A 19,392-nucleotide genomic window follows, 5' to 3' on the forward strand; every position below is an offset into this window, starting at 1 on the left:
CCAGACATCTCTTCCTTGCCTCTCCCATATTCCAGTTTGGCTTGGCACTAAAGCTCTGATTACAACCTTGGACAGGCCAGCAAATGCAGAGTTCTTTCTTGCTCTCTGTCTCTATCTGTTGCTTCTGGTTATATCTTTCCTGGGTGGTAGGTATGTTGGATTTACCTTTCATCAAATCTGTTAGGCCTAATATTTGTAGGGAGAAAAAGGAAATACATTGAAGTCCATTCCAGTCTTTGGAGCTTCTAGTAAAAGGAGGTTTGGTGCTTAAAACCCACTAATTCATAATATAGCGCTATTGTATTTTACTTTCAAAACAGATTGGCTGAGCAAGGCAGGATTTAACTATTTCTGTGTCCCCAGGCTCTAGTGCCCATTTAATAACACTGAAACCCCATAATAAACCCTAATAAATACTATGGCAGTCAGATTACAATGTAAGGTTATTTTAAAAAAAATTGTTATGTTTAGTATTAACCACTAGAAGTAAATATGACAATTTTAAATTTAATACTGTTTTCTCAAAATCTTAGTAGAACTAAGTCCCAGCCGTTGAGAACAATTCACTAAGTGCCAAAAAGGGTGACCAACTGCCCCAGTCTGTTCAGGACTAAGGGGTATCCAGGATGCAGGACTTTCAGTGGCAGAACTTGGAAAGTCCTGGGCAAACCGGGTCGAGTTGGTCACCTTACTTCACAGCCTACGTCCAAAGGCAGTGCACCGAACCACCTATGCGACCGTCCAAAGTATTAGTGGAACAGGTCACGGCGGCCCTAGCTCTTCACTCATATCCAGGCTACATTTCTTTCCAAAAAAGTCAAGTTGGTGCCTCTTCCCTCACTGCGGAGTTAATGAAAGCATCTCGTGGAGGAAAGAGCTAGTGTTTGTGCACTTTCCTTATCCAGTGTCATCTCACAGCTGTCCCTGTCAAGTAAGACACTTCCACACTCTTATCTCTCCTCTCTCATCCACTTCCCCAATCCTGAATGGGCTCAAGCCAGCGGCTCTTGAGTGGGAGTAGAGACAAGAGAGAATGAGAGAAGACCCTGATTATGCCACCTCTCCACTGCAGGTGTTCCAGACCAAGCTTGCTCAGGCGGAAGGCAGGGAGGTGCTTTGAATTGGAGAAAATACTTAAGTTTTAATACCAGGCCTGAAAGGACCCCAATAACTGGAAAAAGACTCTTGTTCCTGTGAAAAGGGAACAGAAAAATGCTATGACCTGCCGAAGATAGGAAAAACTCACCTAGAAGGTAGATTTGAAAGGGGAATGAGAGAATGAACTTACTTTCTGTTTACAATTTATAAAAACTAGCCATTTTAATAAACCAATAATATAAGGTAAAGGAATTTTCATGAAAAACAGATAAAACTCAGAGGAAAAAAAAATTAGGTCCTGGGCAGTTAAGAGCTATGATATAAATGCAAACAATTTACAATCCTGGCTCCAAATGGGTTGCTTTCTAAAGATTTCATGGCTCTCAACTTGACTGGTAAGCTTGACTAGTAAAAAATTAACGAAGATCTGTGTTCCTCAAAACTTTAGCAAAATTTCTATTGACCCCCAGGGCAAAATAGAAGTGGCACAAACAATCTTACTCCTGATTTTGGCAGGGTCCTGCAGATGCCTTTTCACCTTCTTTCCACTCGAGGCCAGTTGGCCAGCAGCGTTGCTGTTGTCTAGGGGTAGGCAGGGGAAAAGATAGAGTTATGCAAACAGCAGCTGACATGTGAAACGAAAAGCAAGCGAGGAATTTTATGAGAGAGTATAATATAGTGGAAATAAAACATCAACTACGAGCCAGAAACCCAGGAAAATCCACTCAAACCTCTGTCCCTGTCTCTTCCTCCATAACATAGACCTACTATTGTTGTTCTATATTATCACAGAACATCAAGTGTTAAAGTTTTTTGAAAGTGCTTTAGAAGCTGTGTATTACAAAGTACAATACCATAATTTATGGCTGTCTAATTGTAAAAATACATAAGAAATGTATCAATCTACCTCTGAACATGTGTTGAAAAGAGTTCAATTCAGAAGTATCAAAAAAAAAAAAAAAAGCAAGTGAGGGAATATGGGTTTGAATTCTGAACCCCCCCCTGCACTATACACCTAGACAAGAAAGTTATGGCAAGGGATCTCAAGCAGGTGTCCAGAGCATTCTCTACTTACGAGGGACCACTTTTAAAGTACATACAAAATTTCATTATACTTTGGAAAAAAGTAGTTTAGAATTTATGTATGGACACACAGACCTAAATGAAAATGTCATAATGATTAAATACAAATATTTAGTGTTTTGAAAATAAGCATTCTTAAAATGGATGCAACCACTTTTTTCTCTCTTCCTGAACAATATTATACACGTTCACTAATAGCGCAGCCATGTAAATTGGCAAGAATGTAAGATATATAGATTAGTGAAAATTAATAAATTTTAATTGGACTCTAAAATCTTGTATAGATCTAGTGATTCAAAATCGGAAATCATGTGGAAAATGAAGTCTAGCCCTCATTGTCTAGAGAAAAGTTGTTCCTTAAACCACTACTAAAATGAACAAGATTTCAGGGGTCTGATTAGAAGTAATATATACATGTTATTGGAAACTCAGAAAATAAAAATTGCATGAAACATCACCATCTGGAGATAGCCACAATTAACTTGTCAGACTTTTCTTTTGCATATTTTACTGTTTAAATGACACTTTTCCATTACAATAGTTGAACATGTTTAATATTTTGAGTATATACACATACCTTTAAAAAACACAAATAAAAATGTAAACATCACCTATATTCCAATGACCAAATTCAACTACTGCATATATTTTTATGGATGTACTGACATTGATTTTCCTATATATCTATGTCTCCCTCTATATACAGATTGATAAATATGTATAAATAAGGATTTATAGAGATATAAAAACAAATAATGCTTATATATATATTTTCTTTAACACACACATACATGCACACACATACACATACAGTCTGCTTTATTCATTTAGCCTTTAGAACATCTCTCCAAATCAATGTTTCCTGACCTAGGAAAGAAGCCACATATTGAGGATGGCAGTGTCTTGTTAGCATTTAGCTCTGGACTATTACACACGTGAGATATAAACCATTTTGTTGAAGCCACTGTATTTTTGGGCTTCTTTATTAAAGTGTCTTGGCCTATATCCTGACTGACACAGTAGCTAGGAAACTATTATTGTCCTCAAGAGACTGCAGGCTGCAAGAAGACAATAAGCAGTGCCTTATAAACTGAACAGGTGTGACTACTTCACTTTGCTGCTTACCTTTTTGAGGTATTTTTCTCTGATGTTTCATTTTTACTCTTGACCAGGAATGCCCTTTCTTTTTTTCTTAAAAAAAACATAATAAAGTTAATTACTTAGAGCTGTAAATATAATTCTCAAAGCCTTATATATCAGTAGTTTTCAAGTATTTTTTTCAGACCTTAGTTCACAAGAATGGGGCCAATTTCTTAACTACCAGTGTAGCAGTGTGAGGTTGATTTTGAGCTATATTTTACCCTGCGTAGATTTGGAGACTATAGGAGATGACTTTCTCTTGAACAAATATCAATTTGTTCCCTTTTCAAGTGTTTTTATGTAAATTCAAATGTTCTGAATTTGGGAGGCATTCTCAACTTTAATATGGAGAACTGCCATTAAATAATCTCTGTATTCTTGCAGTTGTAACACAAATCTTCTCACTTATGTTTAATATAGTGCCTGAAATTCCCAGAGGACTTAAGGAAACAGAGTGGATTTTGTGTTGTGTTTTGCTTTCTTATGTGTGATATGAAAATGTGTGAATGTGCGAAGACCACTGGTGCTGGGCAAGTAGCTCAGTGCTGACTTACAAGGCAGGAAGGGCCAAAAAGCCTTGCTCTTCAAATGGAAATGCTATATTCAAGAATGCTGGATCTACCATATGATCCAGCAACCCCACTCCTGGGCATATACTCGGAAAAGATGAAGACTCTAATTCAAAAAGATACATGCACCCCAGGGTTCATAGCAGCACTGTTTACAGTAGTCAAGACATGAAAGCAACCTAAGTGTGCATCAGGAGATGAGTAGATAAAGATGTGGTATATCTATACAATGGAATATTACTCATACATGAAAAAGAACAAAATGACATGTGGCAGCAACATGGATGGACCTAGAGATTATCATATTAAGTGAAGTAAGTCAGAGAAACACAGGTATCATGTGATATCACTTATATGTGGAATCTAAAAAAATGATACAAATGAATTATTTACAACACAGAACTAGACTCACAGACATAGAAAACAAACTTATGGTTACCAGAGGGAAAAGGAGTACGGAGGGACAAACTAGGAGTATGGGATTAACAGTTACTACTATATACAAAATAGATAAACAACAAGTTATATTCACTGTATAGCACAGGGAACTATACTCAATATCTTGTAATAACCTATAATAGAAAAGAATCTGAAAAAAATATATAACTGAATCACTTTGCTGTACACCTGAAACTAATACTATATTGTAAATTAATTAATTCAATTTAAAAAGAAAAGAAAAAAAGAGAATGCAGCGACTGCCCCAGTGGCACCTGGGCTTTCTATTCTACTTCATAGCCTGAAGCAAATGTCAGCCTCACTGAGGTCTTCAATTCACCAAGATTCCCCAGAGGCCTGGGCCTGGTGCACTGATGCTTGGCTAAGCTGACAGCCAAAGCCCACTGGGCCACTGTGGCTGTTTGGCCTCAGAGCCAGCTTGGCAGAACCAAAGCCGATGTGGTCACTCCTCTGGTTGGCGGAAGTCAGATGACTGGGCTTTTGCACATAAGCTACATGCTTGGTCGTTCATGTGGAAAACTACAGACTGGCAGAGTAGGGACACTGATCTATGGGGCAGTGATTGTGGAAATGAACCGTGGTGCTGATTGACCAGTCTGGGCCCCTCATGGGAATGCCCAGGTGCCTGGTCTTTACTGACGGAGGCTGACATCATGATTCTGACGCAGGGGTTATGGCTGATTGCCAGGCTCATGACTCCTGCTAGAAGCTGGCCCATTTGTCCCACGTGGGCGGAGCCACACTGCAAGGGGCTTTGCCTCTACCTGCTCCTGCCTGACCAGGCTTCAAGATGCTCTTGGGGTTCTGGGCGGTGCCGCAACATGGTCTATACTTCTGCTTACAGACCAGCTGACTCTGGCCGTACCATTGTGACCCTAGAAAGTCACGGGTATCTTGAGCCTGGCTGCCCGGACCACTACAGTCTGACAGTGATGTGCCCTTTAACAAAAGAGCTCTTCACAATGCACTGACTATCTGGCCCACAACCCTCATCTCCTGTCCATACACCTCTGTAAGGCTCTTTGGTTACTGAAGGCAGCTGTCTCCAGAAAGGGATCAGCTCCTTCCTGGATAATGATCAGGACAAAAGAGGTGAGGGGTTAATAGTATTACACAGGCCAATTCTGAAAATCCAGGATTCTGTTTGAACATTCCTGGGAATGATGCCTCATTCTTTCCCCAACCAGCCTGGAAGGCACAGCCTTTGAGGGCCTAAGGGATTCAGATTTAATTCTGGTTATTTTATGAAAGTGTCTTTGCCCCACTTGTATCTGACTATTCTGAATGAAAGGTCTGAGTGGGAATAAGAAATGATTGGGAAAGAAATATGAAGTCCCAGCCACTGGAATGTTATACACATATTTTGCAGCCGTGAAGGAAGAAGAAAACTCCAGGCATCTGAGGAGGGAATCCCATAAGCTCTAGAAGGTACAGGGGATGGAGGTACATTAATAATATCTATCTTTCAGAACTTCTCTGAATCCTTCTTCCAGAAGGAAAATGCTTGGTACAGCTCTCCCACTACAAAGATGCGGAATCTACTCTTCACCAGGTACAAGAAAAGGAGCTGGTCCCAGCGTCTGCATATCCCATGCAGAGTCCCTCCAGACATCACCCCCACCCCCATTCTCAGCCATTCTATGGTGGGGGGTGAAGAATGAACACCATCTGGTTGGTGTCATGGACAAAGAGGACAGATCAGATGGACTGTCCTCAGGAAGTGTCTGCCCTCCAAATCAAGGACTAGACGCAATGAACAGAACTGGGAACTTTAAGGCTTACAGTTGGCCAGGGGCCCACCCTGGAGATACTGTCCACCTTCCCCCTGGCTGATGTATGTCCCATTAGGGGACCTCAACCACTGTAAATGTTTCCCTTCCAGGGGCACCATGTGTGCCCTTGGGATTGTACTTCTTGTGTGAAAGCCAGGCATTCACCTGCCTCTCTCATGCAAATGTGGAGAATTACACCTTAGGGGTGGTCATTAGAGACCTAAGGCATTTATGGTTTATGAAATTCATTAAATGCAGCAGGAAATAAATTGAATGGACTTTGCCCTAGCCTACATTGGTTGGATTAATCAGGGTGGCTGGTGGAACGGTATCTTCATGGGGAAATTTGCCAGAATCTGATGTGTGATGTGAATTTGTTGGGTGGGGGGGAGGGTGGTTCTGTGGCATTTCCACATGGCTGAGAGTATCTTTTCAAGGATGTTTGAAAAGCTAACAGCTTTGGAAGCTAGAGATAGTGTCGCCTTCCAGGTCAGAGGGCAGATTTGTTTCATGACCAATATAAAATGGAGAATGTCTCCCTCCTTAGAAATATTCCAGAATAGTAAAATTTTCTTAAATTCCAGCTAATGCCTCCCTCATGGATAAGTTTTGTGCAGGTTTGCTAGTAACCCCCTTCTAAGACTGGGGGTGTTCCTCAACTTGGGCAGCTTGTGTGTGCCATATTACTAACCCCTATGTGGGTTTAAGGAGACAAAAAAACTGATGCACCTAGCCTATATCTCAGCAATTTCATTTATAGGAATTTATACAAGAGGTATAAAGGCATAGAGCCACAGAAAAGTTTCTACAAGAATGTTCATTGCAGCTTTTTCATATTAGCCCAAAACTGGAAACACTTGTGGTGTCAATAAATAGAAGAAAGTATACACAAAATATGGTATAGTCCATACAATATAACCTATTTTGTAACAAAATGGTACAAACTACTGATATATTCAACAATATGGATAAATCTCAAAAACATTATGCTGAGTGGAATAAACCTTACACCAAAAGAGAACATGCTCTAAAATCATATATAAAGTTTTATACCAAGCCAAATTAAGTTATCATGAAAAAAAAATAAGAATAGTGGTTGCCACTGATGAGTGAGGGATAAGGATATACCAGAAAGGGCATAAGTGCTTCCACGATGATGGTCATGTTCTGTATCCTGATAAGGATTTGGATTACATGGGAGAATACATTTATTAAAACTCATCAATGGTACACTTAGTATTTGTACATTTCATTATAAACTTTATCTTGCAAACAAGTATTGAACTCTAGTTAATGATGTACATGGCTGAAGTATTTGGGGAGAAGTATACTGACGTCTGCAACTTTGAAATGTTTCAAACTTGAAGATGGGTTAGTGGATATATAGAGAAATGGATAGATGGAAAGAAATCTGATAAAGCAAGAATAGTACAATGTTAATTGTGAAACTATGTTAAAGTATTCTGGTGTTTACTGTAAAATTCTCCCCAGTTTTCTCTAAATTTAAATTTTCCATGATTCAGTGTTGGAGAAAGAGCTTTTAGAGAGAAAGGACAGATTATTTACCAAGAAATGACAATCACAATAAAAGAGGAATTTGCATCAGTCAGTCACAAAACAGATTCTAGAAGACAATGTAGTAAACACTTTATTAATGAAAAATAAAAGTCAACCTAGAAATTTTAACCTTGGGTCTATCAAAAAAAAGACAAATTTGCACATACAACACTTGAAAAATTTACCACTTAGAGACCACTCAATAAAAGAACCAAAGGATTTAATTCAGCTAGACAAAAAGCAAAATCAAAGAAAAGAAACAATGATGAGTACATAAAATGATTTTTAAAAATTTTAATTTAAGTAAATATCAACTGCAAAAATCATAATATTAATAGTTTCAAAATTGTAATTAAAAGAAAATAAAATGTTAAACAATAGCTAAATGGTAGAGATGGATGGTCAACCTGTAGTGAATCCATGCTAAGATCCTTATCGTCTTTGGGGATTGGGGCATGGTTCAAAAGATTACAGAAATTTATCTCTAATCGCCAAACCAGCAGGGAAAAAAGGTAGAATACAGAATTCTATCTCAGCCCATTTGAAAGTAGGAAAGGACACAAAAACACAGAAAAATAAAGATGAACAGTGATATAGAATCTATAAGTCCACATATATTAGGAATCAGAATAAATGTAAACAAATAAAATTTAACTATTAAAAGATGAGGATTATCAGAGACGTTTAGAAAAAGCTAAGTGTTGTTACATGAGGCCTAAAACAAAGCTGCAAAAAAGGGCTTAATGCAAAGGGAGTCAAAACCCTCAAAAACATAAAAGTTCATGGAACACTATCAGCACCCTGAAAAAGAGATTTAAGATCAAAAGCATTAATAGGGATAAAGAGGAACACTGTATAATAATAAAAGGAAAAAATCCACTAAGTTATACAGTCATGAATAGCCTCAAAGTATTTAAAGTAACACAACAGAGTAGTGAGGAGGCAAATACACAACCATGTGGGAGAACTTACCACATCTAAATAGAAACCTGATAGAAAGAATATAAGCTACTTTAGAAGATTTAGAAGAACCAAACAACAAAGTTGTGCTTGATAAAGACTGTTTATGGGGAGAAGCCAGATCCCAAGAAATAGTTCAATGCACACTATTTTTAAGTGGCACAGAACATTCACAAATACTGACGTAAATTAGGATGCAAAGGAACTTTCAACAAATTTTAAAGAATTGACGAGGTCAGTTTGTTAAAACTCATCCAATCATACCTTAACAGTGATGAGTGCTATTATAGAAAATTATAGCTCAATAAAGCTGACAAGGAAAGTAAAAATGTGCAAGATCTATTTAAAAAACTAAAACTTTGTTGAAGAATGTAAAATGTGATCTGAATAAATGAGTAGTTCATTCTCCATGTAAAACCCTCATTTCTACCCAAATTTATCTCCAAATTGAATGTATTTTCAAAGTTCCAGTGCAGTTGGGGAGCTATTAAGAGGAAATCTTGATTGATTCTAAAATTCATGCACAGTGAGGGAGCCAGAATTACTGAAATTCTGAAACCTCCTTTTCTCTTGCTTCTCATTATATTTTTTTACTTTTTTTCTTTGTTAAAATAAAGTATAACAAGTAGGAATAGAAAATTTTACTTTAAAGCACTGTAATTAAACCGACTTGATAACACGGTATTGTGAAGCAATTATATTCCAATAAAGTTCTATTTAAAAAAATAAAATAAACTGACCAGCATTTCAGAGTAGAGTCAGACACAGATCTGTGAATACAGGAAAAGGCACAAGAGGGCATTAAAATCATGAAGAAAAAAATGTTGGTGTTCATAGGCACATGAAAAAATGTTCAACATCGCTAATCATCAGGGAAATGAAAATCAAAACCACAATGAGACATCTGTCAGAATGACTATCATCAAAAAGAATACAAACAGCAAAATTGGAAAGAACGTAGAGAAAAGGGAACCCTCCTACCCTGTTGGTGGGAATGTAAGTTGATGCAGCCACTGTGGAAAAAAGTTTGGGGGTTTCTAAAAAAACTAAAAATAGAATTATCATATGGCCCAGCAATCCCACTCCTGGGCATATAGCCATAGAACACAAAAACACTAATTTGAAAAGATACATGTATTCCAATATTCACAGCAGCATTATTTACGCTGCCAAGATATGGAAGGAACCTAAGTGTCCATCAACAGATGAATGGAAAAAGATGTGGTGTATATATATACTATGGAATACTACTCAGCCATAAAAAGAATGAATTTGCAGCAATATGGATGGATTTGGGGGAATTATGCTAAGTGAAATAAGTCAGACAGAGAAAGGCAAATACTGTATTATATAACTTATATTTGGAACCTAAAAAAACACAACAAAGTAGTCGAATATAACAAAAAGAAGCAGACACATATATAGAGAACAAACTAGTGGTTACTAGTGGGGAGAAGGAAGAGGGGAGGGGAAATGTAGGGATGGGAATTAAGAGGTACAAACTATTAGGTATAAAACAAGCTACAAGAATATATTGTACATCATGGGGAATATAGCAAATATTTTATAATAACTATGAATGGAATATAACCTTTAAAAACTGAATCACTATATTGTACACCTGTAACATATAATATTGTACATCAACTATACTTCAATTTAAAAAAAAGTGTTGGTGTTATTCCTTGTAATTACTATCTCACATCATACACAAAGAAGTGAATCCTATGTGAATAATAGCTTTAAGCATTTAAAAGCACTAAGTACTTCAAATATTCTAGAAGCAAATATAAATATTTTAAAAATCTTGAGATGGAAAATATCTTTGTACATTATAAACAAAACCTAGAAGCCATAAAGGAAAACCTTGATAGATCTTACTACATAAAATTTTCAAATTTCTCTAGAACAAAATATGCTATAAACAAGCCTAAGAGAATAACATCAAATGAGACAAAATAGTAACCACATACATAGGCAAAATTTTATATATATATATATATATATATATATATATATATATATATATATTCCGATGCTTCTTCAGCATGGTTAAAAAAAAAAAGATAGCAATACTGGGCAAGGCTTACATGCCAGCCATTTTTATTTATTTATTTATTTTCATCAGCCATTTTTAGAAAAAGGAACACAAACAACCAATAAAAAATGAAAAGTGCTTGACCACAACAAAAATGAGAGCAATGCAAATTAAAGCAGAATGAAATGAAACTTTTTACAATTAAGTTTGGCAAAATGTTAAATGTTTATAATGTCTGTGCATGATATACTGCTTTAAACTAAGGGAAATGTAACAGTAAGAATAGATTTATGATATAATGTGTTAGTATATGATATACATGTGTTAATACATGCATAGAAAAATCTAGAAAGATATACATCAATCAAAATTTACAAAGAGCATATATTTTAAAATTTTAAAAACAACAAAATTTTTGAAAAAATATAAGTCTCACTGAGCTAAAATCAAAGAATCCAGAGAGCTCTGTTCCTTTCTGAAAGCCGTAGGGGATAATTCATTTCTCTACCTTTTCCAGCTTCTGAAGGCTGCCCACATTTCTTGGCTCATTGTTCCCTGCCTTCATCTTCAAAGCCAGCCACATTGTATCTCTCTGATCATTATTCTATAGTCACATATCCTCTCTCCATAGAAGGAAAGGTTTTCTGATTTTAAGGACCCCTGTGATTTGATGGGGGCCACCCAGATAATCTAGAAAAACCTCCACATCTCAAAACCCTTAACTTAATCACACCATCAAAGTCTCTTTTACCAGGTGAAGCAACAGATTACAGGTTCCACGGACTAGAAAAAGGACATCTCTGTTTCTGTTGGTATAAAGTTTTCAAGAATCTTATCAATCTCTGATGTATGTCATGGGGATCTCCTCCATTAGACAACAGTCTCTTCTACAGATCTTTCCTGTATACTCACATATCTATTTTTCACTTCTGCTGAGATGGTTGAAGGTATCTATGGGTCACAAACTTAACCTCTTCAAAGAACATTTTATATGACTGAATACCCTGAATTTTCACTACTTCTGGGGCATTAGCAAAAAGTTATACAGCCACACTCTGGGTTGTCACTGCAGAGCACATTTTCCTGACAATGACGCTCCTAATATGAGCATCTTTTGCAATCTGAATAGGCTAAGAATTTTCCAAATCATGAAGTTCTTATTCCTTTTGTTTAGCAGTTCTTCCCTTGACTTATCTCTTTCCTCTCACAGTTTACTCTAAGCAGCAACATGAAACCAGCTACACCTTTATCATAGTACTTAGAAATCTCCTTAGCTATATATCCAGAAAATTCTGCTTTCTGCTTAACTGCAGGATAGAATTTCACTGAGCTTTCTGCCACTATATAATAAGGATCCCCTTTCCTTTAATTTCCAAACACATGTTCCTAAAAAAAGACCTAAATGTAAGGCCAGAAACTATCAAACTCTTAGAGGAAAACATAGGCAGAACACTCTATGACATAAATCACAGCAAGGTCCTTTTTGACCCACCTCCTAGAGAAATGGAAATAAAAACAAGAGTAAACAAATGGGACCTAATGAAACTTAAAAGCTTTTGCGCAGCAAAGGAAACCATAAAGAAGACCAAAAGACAACCCTCAGAATGGGAGAAAATATTTGCAAATGAAGCAACTGACAAAGGATTGATCTCCAAAATTTATAAGCAGCTCATGCAGCTTAATAACAAAAAAACAAACAACCCAATCCAAAAATGGGCAGAAGACCTACATAGACATTTCTCCAAAGAAGATATACAGAGTGCCAACAAACACATGAAAGAATGCTCAACATCACTAATCATGAGAGAAATGCAAATCAAAACTACAATGAGATATCATCTCACACCAGTCAGAATGGCCATCATCAAAAAATCTAGAAACAATAAATGCTGGAGAGGGTGTGGAGAAAAGGGAACCCTCTTACACTGTTGGTGGGAATGTAAATTGATACAGCCACTGTGGAGAACAGTATGGAGGTTCCTTAAAAAGCTACAAATAGAACTACCATATGACCCAGCAATCCCACTACTGGGCATATACCCTGAGAAAACCATAATTCAAAAAGAGTCATGTACCAAAATGTTCATTGCAGCTCTATTTACAATAGCCCAGAGATGGAAACAACCTAAGTGTCCATCATCGGATGAATGGATAAAGAAGATGTGGCACATATATACAATGGAATATTACTCAGCCATAAAAAGAGACGAAATTGAGCTATTTGTAATGAGGTGGATAGACCTAGAGTCTGTCATACAGAGTGAAGTAAGTCAGAAAGAGAGAGACAAATACCGTATGCTAACACATATATATGGAATCTAAGAAAAAAAAATGTCATGAAAAACCTAGGGGTGAAACAGGAATAAAGACACAGACTTACTAGAGAATGGACTTGAGGCTATGGGGAGGGGGAAGGGTAAACGGTGACAAAGCAATAAAGAGGCATGGACATATATACACTACCAAACGTAAGGTAGATAGCTAGTGGGAAGCAGCCGCATAGCACAGGGAGATCAGCTCGGTGCTTTGTGACCGCCTGGAGGGGTGGGATAGGGAGGGTGGGAGGGAGGGAGATGCAAGCGGGAAGAGATATGGGAACATATGTATATATATAACTGATTCATTTTGTTGTGAAGCTGAAACTAACATACCATTGTAAAGCAATTATACTCCAATAAAGATGTTAAAAAAAAAAAAACTCATTTTAATACCAAAAGCAAGTAAAATTGTATACACTCTTACTTCTTTTCCTCTTGGGTTTTCCCAAAGTAGAGTTGTTTCCAAGATCCACAGTATCTAGAAAAAACAGGTGGTGAGGAAACAAAAATGAATAAATAAAAGTTATAAATCTTAGGATGATTCATACTGCAAAAGGCTTGAATTTATAAAGATGTTTGGGTTATCATCTGTCTCTTCCTTCTAAAGGAACTAAACCTACTGAATTGAGAAGTGAGAGTCCAGGATGAGTCCTGGGTCTTCCTTTATTTCTTAATGGGACTTTGAAAAACGTTCTTCAATACCTATGTACATCAGTTTACTCAGGGATATCTGTCTAGTTCTTAAGACTTAATAGGATCACTATATAAACAAGTGACATGCTGGAGAACATCTATCAAAAATATGTGCTGGGTTAAGAATAGTTGATCTGAAGTCTCTTCTCCTGACAATTAAGTGACAGGACTAGTTATCTTTTGAGAACTTTCTAAGGTTGTGACAAAATGACACTATTATCTACTAGTGGACATACACTTGACTTTCTTGGGTGACAGGGATAGAAAACATTGTAAATCACAAGGCTTTATTAGTAATATACTGATGTAATAAACAATATACTGTCATTTTTAAAAGTATATTTCTACTACATCATCCATATATAATCAACATGGGCCATCCCTTAGACACAATTTTATAATGATCTCTTGCTTCCCTGCTATTCCCAAAAGGATCAGGTCAAGCAAATGCAGAGATCAGGATACTGGGATGGATTGGATCACCTGCCACCACCCAACCTGCGTCTGTGTTACCAGTGGAGCCACCCCCATCTCACCACACTCAGGTGTCCTTACCCATCATGTCACTAGCTTCTTTACTTTCAGTACTTCCTTCTGGACCTCCTGGCACATCTTTTGAGAAACATATAACACAGGAACACTTCTCATTTCCAAATGTTGGTGGCTCTGCTCCTGGGGCAAAATTGTGAATTATGAAGACTTTTCATTTCCCTAGTGATCCTCTTTTCTGAACCCTTGTTGATCCCACTTTTTCTACCTCTTGCTCTGAAATATTTCATTTATCCTCCCTACACCTGACTCTTCCTTTAAGTCTCCATTTTCCCCTTTCTCATCCTTTTCTCTTTACCAGAACTTAGTTTCTGCTTTTTTTCTTAATGCATAGTTACCTTGTCCATTATAAGATGGTGGGCTAGAAGTTAGCTCCTCAGAATCTCCTTCTGTATTCATCTGAAGAGCTTCTAGTTTGCCAGATACTAAAGAGACACAGGAAAATTACCATCCACAGATCCTGAGACAGTGATTAGGGAAGAGTTCCTGGGGCTCTCATAATGCACACTAATATTCTGAACTATAATGAACTGCTTTCTAGCTCCAGTGCTGGACACCCCATGCCAAACAACTAGCAAGACAGGAACACAACCCCACTGACTAGCAGAGAGGCTGCCTAAAATCTTACTAAGTTCACAGACATCCCAAAACACACCACCAGACACGGCTCTGCCCACCAGAAAGACAAGATGCAGCCCCACCCACTAGAACACAGGCACAAGTCCCCTCCACCAGGAAGCCTACACAGACCCCTGAACCAACCTTACCCACTGGGGACGGACACCAAAAACAATGGGAACTACGAACCTGCAGCCTGAGAAAAGGAGACCCCAAGCACAGTAAGTTAAACAAAATGAGAAGACAGAGAAACACACAGCAGATGAAGGAGCAAGGTAAAAACCCACCAGACCAAAAAAATGAAGAGGAAATAGGCAATCTACCTGAAAAAGAATTCATAGTAATGAATGATCCAAAATCTTGGAACTAAAGATGATCCAAAATCTTGGAAAAGATGATCCAAAACCTTGGAAATAGAATGGAGGAAATACAAGATACACTTAACAAGGACCAAGAAGAACTAAAGAGCAAACAAACAATGATGAACAACAAAATAAATGAAAGTTAAAATTCTCAGAAGCAATCAATAGAATAACTGAGGCAGAAGAATGGATAAGTGACCTGGAAGATAAAACAGTGGAAATAACTACCACAGAGCGGAATAAAGACAAAAGAATGAAAAGAACTGAGGACAGTCTCAGAGACCTCTGGGACAATGTTAAACATGCCAACATTTGAATTATAGGGGTCTCAGAAGAAGAAGAGAAAAAGAAAGGGACTGAGAAAGTATTTGAAGAGATTATAGTTGAAAACTTCCCTAACATGGGAAAGGAAAGAGTCAATCATGTCCAGGAAGCACAGAGAGTCCCATACAGCATAAATCCAAGGAGAAACATGCCAAGACACATATTAATCAAACAATCAAAAATTAAATACAAAGAAAAAATATTAAAAGCAGAAAGGGAAAAACAACAAATAACATACAAGGGAATCCCCATAAGGTTGACAGCTGATCTTTCAGCAGAAACTCTGCAAGCCAGAAGGGAGTGGCAGGACATATTTAAAGTGATGAAGGAGAAAAACCTACAACCAAGATTACTCTACTCAGCAAGGGTCTCATTCAGATTCAATGGAGAAATTAAAACCTTTACAGACAAGCAAAAGCTAAGAGAATTCAGCACCACCAAACCAGCTTTACAACAAATGCTAAAGGAACTTCTCTAGGCAGGAAACACAAGAGAAGGAAAAGACCTACAAAAACAAACCCAAAACAATGAATAAAATGGTAATAGGAACATACATATCGATAATTACCTTAAATGTAAATGGATTAAATGCTCCAACCAAAAGACATAGACTGGCTGAATGGATACAAAAACAAGACCCATATATATGCTGTCTACAAGAGGCCCACTTCAGACCTAGGGACACATACAGACTGAAAGTGAGGGGATGGAAAAAGATATTCCATGCAAATGGAAATCAAAAGAAAGCTGGTGTAGCAATTCTCATATCAGACAAAATAGACTTTAAGATAAAGACTATTACAAGAGACAAAGAAGGACACTATATAATGATCAAGGGATCAATCCAAGAAGAAGATATAACAATTGTAAATATTTACACACCCAACATAGGAGCACTGCAATAGATAAGGAAAATGCTAACAGCCATAAAAGGGGAAATCAACAGTAACACAATAATAGCAGGGGACTTTAACAGCCCACTTTCACCAATGGACAGATCATCCAAAGTGAAAATAAATAAGGAAACACAAGCTTTACATGACACATTAAACAAGATGGACTTAATTGATATTTATAGGAAATTTCATCCAAAAACAACAGAATACACTTACTTCTCAAGTGCTCGTGGGACATTCTCCAGGATAGATCATATCCTGGGACACAAGTCAAGCCTTGGTAAATTTTAGAAAATTGAAATCGTATCAAGTATCTTTTATGACCACAGCGCTATGAGACTAGATATCAATTACAGGAAAAAAACTGTAAAAAAACCAGACACATGGAGGCTAAACAATATACTACTAAATAACCAAGAGATCACTGAAGAAATCAAAGAGGAAATCAAAAAATACCTAGAAACAAATGACAATGAAAACACGATGATCCAAAACCTATGGGATGCAGCAAAAGCACTTCTAAGAGGGAAGTTTATAGCAGGACTATCCTACCCCAAGAAATAAGGAAAATCTCAAATAAACAACCTAACCATACACCTAAAGCAATTAGAGAAAGAAGAACAAAAAAACACCCAAAGTTAGCAGAAGGAAAGAAATCATAAAAATCAGATCAGAAATAAATGAAAAAGAAATGAAGGAAACAATCAATAAAACTAAAAGATGGCTCTTTGAGAAGATAAACACAATTGATAAACCATTAGCCAGACTCATCTAGAAAAAAAGGGAGAAGACTCAAATCAACAGAATTAGAAATGAAAAACGAGAAGTAACAACTGACACTGCAGAAATACAAAGGATCATGAGAGATTACTACAAGCAACTATATGCCAATAAAATGGAAAACCTGGAAGAAAGGGACAAATTTTTAGAAAAGCACTACCTTCTGAGACTGAACAAGGAAGAAATAGAAAATATAAACAGACCAATCACAAGTACTGAAATTGAAATTGTGATTAAAAATCTTCCAACAAACAAAAGCCCAGGACCAGATGGCTTCACAGGCAAGTTCTATCAAACATTTAGAGAAGAGCTAACACCCATCCTTCTCAAACTCTCCCAAAATATAGCAGAGGGAGGAATACTCCCAAACTCATTGCACGAGGCCACCACCACCCTGATACCAAAACCAGACAAAGATGTCACAAGGATAGAAAACTAGAGGCCAATATTACTGATGAACATAGATGCAAAAATCCTCAACAAAATACTAGCAAACAGAATCCAACAGCACATTAAAAGGATCATACATCATGATCAAGTGGGGTTTATCCCAGGAATGCAAGGACTCTTCAATATATGCAAATCAATCAATGTGATACACCATATTAACAAATTGAAGGATAAAAACCACATGATAATCTTAATAGATGCAGAAAAAGCTTTTGAAAAAATTCAACACCCATTTATGATAAAAAACCGACCAGAAAGTAGGCATAGAGGGAACTTACCTCAACATAATAAAGGCCATATATGACAAACCCACAGCCAACATCGTTCTCAATGGTGAAAAACTGAAGCCATCTCCTCTAAGATCAGGAACAAGACAAGGGTGCCCACTATCACCATTACTATTCAACATAGTTTTGGAAGTTTTAGCCACAGTAATCACAGAAGAAAAAGAAATAAAAGGAATCCAAATCGGAAAAGAAGAAGTAAAACTCTCACTGTTTGCAGATGACATGATACTATACATAGAGAATCCTAAAGATGCTATCAGAAAACTACTAGAGCTAATCAATGTATTTGGTAAAGTTGCAGGATACACAATTAATGCACAGAAATCTCTTGCATTCCTATACACTAATGATGAAAAACCTGAAAGAGAAATTGAGGAAACACTCCCATTTACCACTGTGACAAAAAGAAGAAAATACGTAGGAATAAATCTACCTAAGGAGACGAAAGACCTGTATGCAGAAAACTATAAGACACTGATGAAAGAAATTAAAGATGATACAAATAGATAGAGAGGTATACCACGTTCTTGGATTGAAAGAATCAACATTGTGAAAATGACAATACAACCCAAAGCAATCTACAGATTCAATGCAATCCCTATCAAACTACCAATGGCATTTTTCACAGAACTAGAACAAAAAATTTCACAATTTGTATGGAAACACAAAAGACCTCGAATAGGCAATCTTGAGAAAGAAAAACAGAGCTGGAGGAATCAGGCTCCCTGACTTCAGACTATACTACAAAGCCACAATAATCAAGACAGTATGGTACTGGCACAAAAACAGAAATCCAGATCAATGGAACAGGATAGAAAGCCCAGAGATAAACCCATGCACATATGGTCACCTTATTTTTGATAAAGGAGGCAAGAATATACAATGGAGAGAAGACAGCCTCTTCAATAAGTGGTGCTGGGAAAACTGTACAGCTACATGTAAAAGAATGAAATTAGAACACTTCCTAATACCATATACAAAAATAAACTCAAAATGGATTAAAGACCTAAATGTAAGGCCAGACGCTATAAAACCCTTAGAGGAAAACATAGGAAGAACACTCTTTGACATAAATCACAGGGTGATCCTTTTTGACCCACCTCCTAGAGAAATGGAAATAAAGACAAAAATAAATACATGGGACCTAATGAAACTTACAAGGAAACTACAAATAAGAAGAAAGACAGCCCTCAGAATAGGAGAAATTATTTGCAAATGAAGCAAATGACAAAGGATTTATCTCCAAAGTATACAAGCAGTTCATGCAGCTCAGTATTAAAAAAACAAACAACCCAATCCAAAAATGGGCAGAAGAACTAAATAGACATTTCTCCAAAGAAGATATACGGATTGCCAACAAACACATGAAAGGATGCTCAACATCACTAATCATTAGAGAAATGCAAATCAAAACCACAATGAGGTATCACCTCACACTG

The 19,392-nt window shown here is 37.0% G+C and overlaps 1 protein-coding gene across 1 annotated transcript in view; it reads right to left on the minus strand.

Moving 5' to 3' along the window:
* The window catches only part of LOC132428316 (nuclear body protein SP140-like), a 76,592-nt gene that overhangs the window by 13,939 nt on the left and 43,261 nt on the right, over positions 1–19,392 (minus strand). The window contains exons 12-16 of the mRNA XM_060015958.1: positions 14,575–14,661; positions 14,243–14,359; positions 13,419–13,472; positions 3,307–3,372; positions 1,600–1,680 (exon numbers count right to left, since the gene is read on the minus strand). Coding sequence (XP_059871941.1) covers positions 1,600–1,680; positions 3,307–3,372; positions 13,419–13,472; positions 14,243–14,359; positions 14,575–14,661 — 405 coding nt within the window. The remainder of the gene's footprint in view (positions 1–1,599; positions 1,681–3,306; positions 3,373–13,418; positions 13,473–14,242; positions 14,360–14,574; positions 14,662–19,392) is intronic.

Source organism: Delphinus delphis, chromosome 7 (genome assembly GCF_949987515.2).
Source record: "Delphinus delphis chromosome 7, mDelDel1.2, whole genome shotgun sequence".
Taxonomy (NCBI): domain Eukaryota; kingdom Metazoa; phylum Chordata; class Mammalia; order Artiodactyla; family Delphinidae; genus Delphinus; species Delphinus delphis.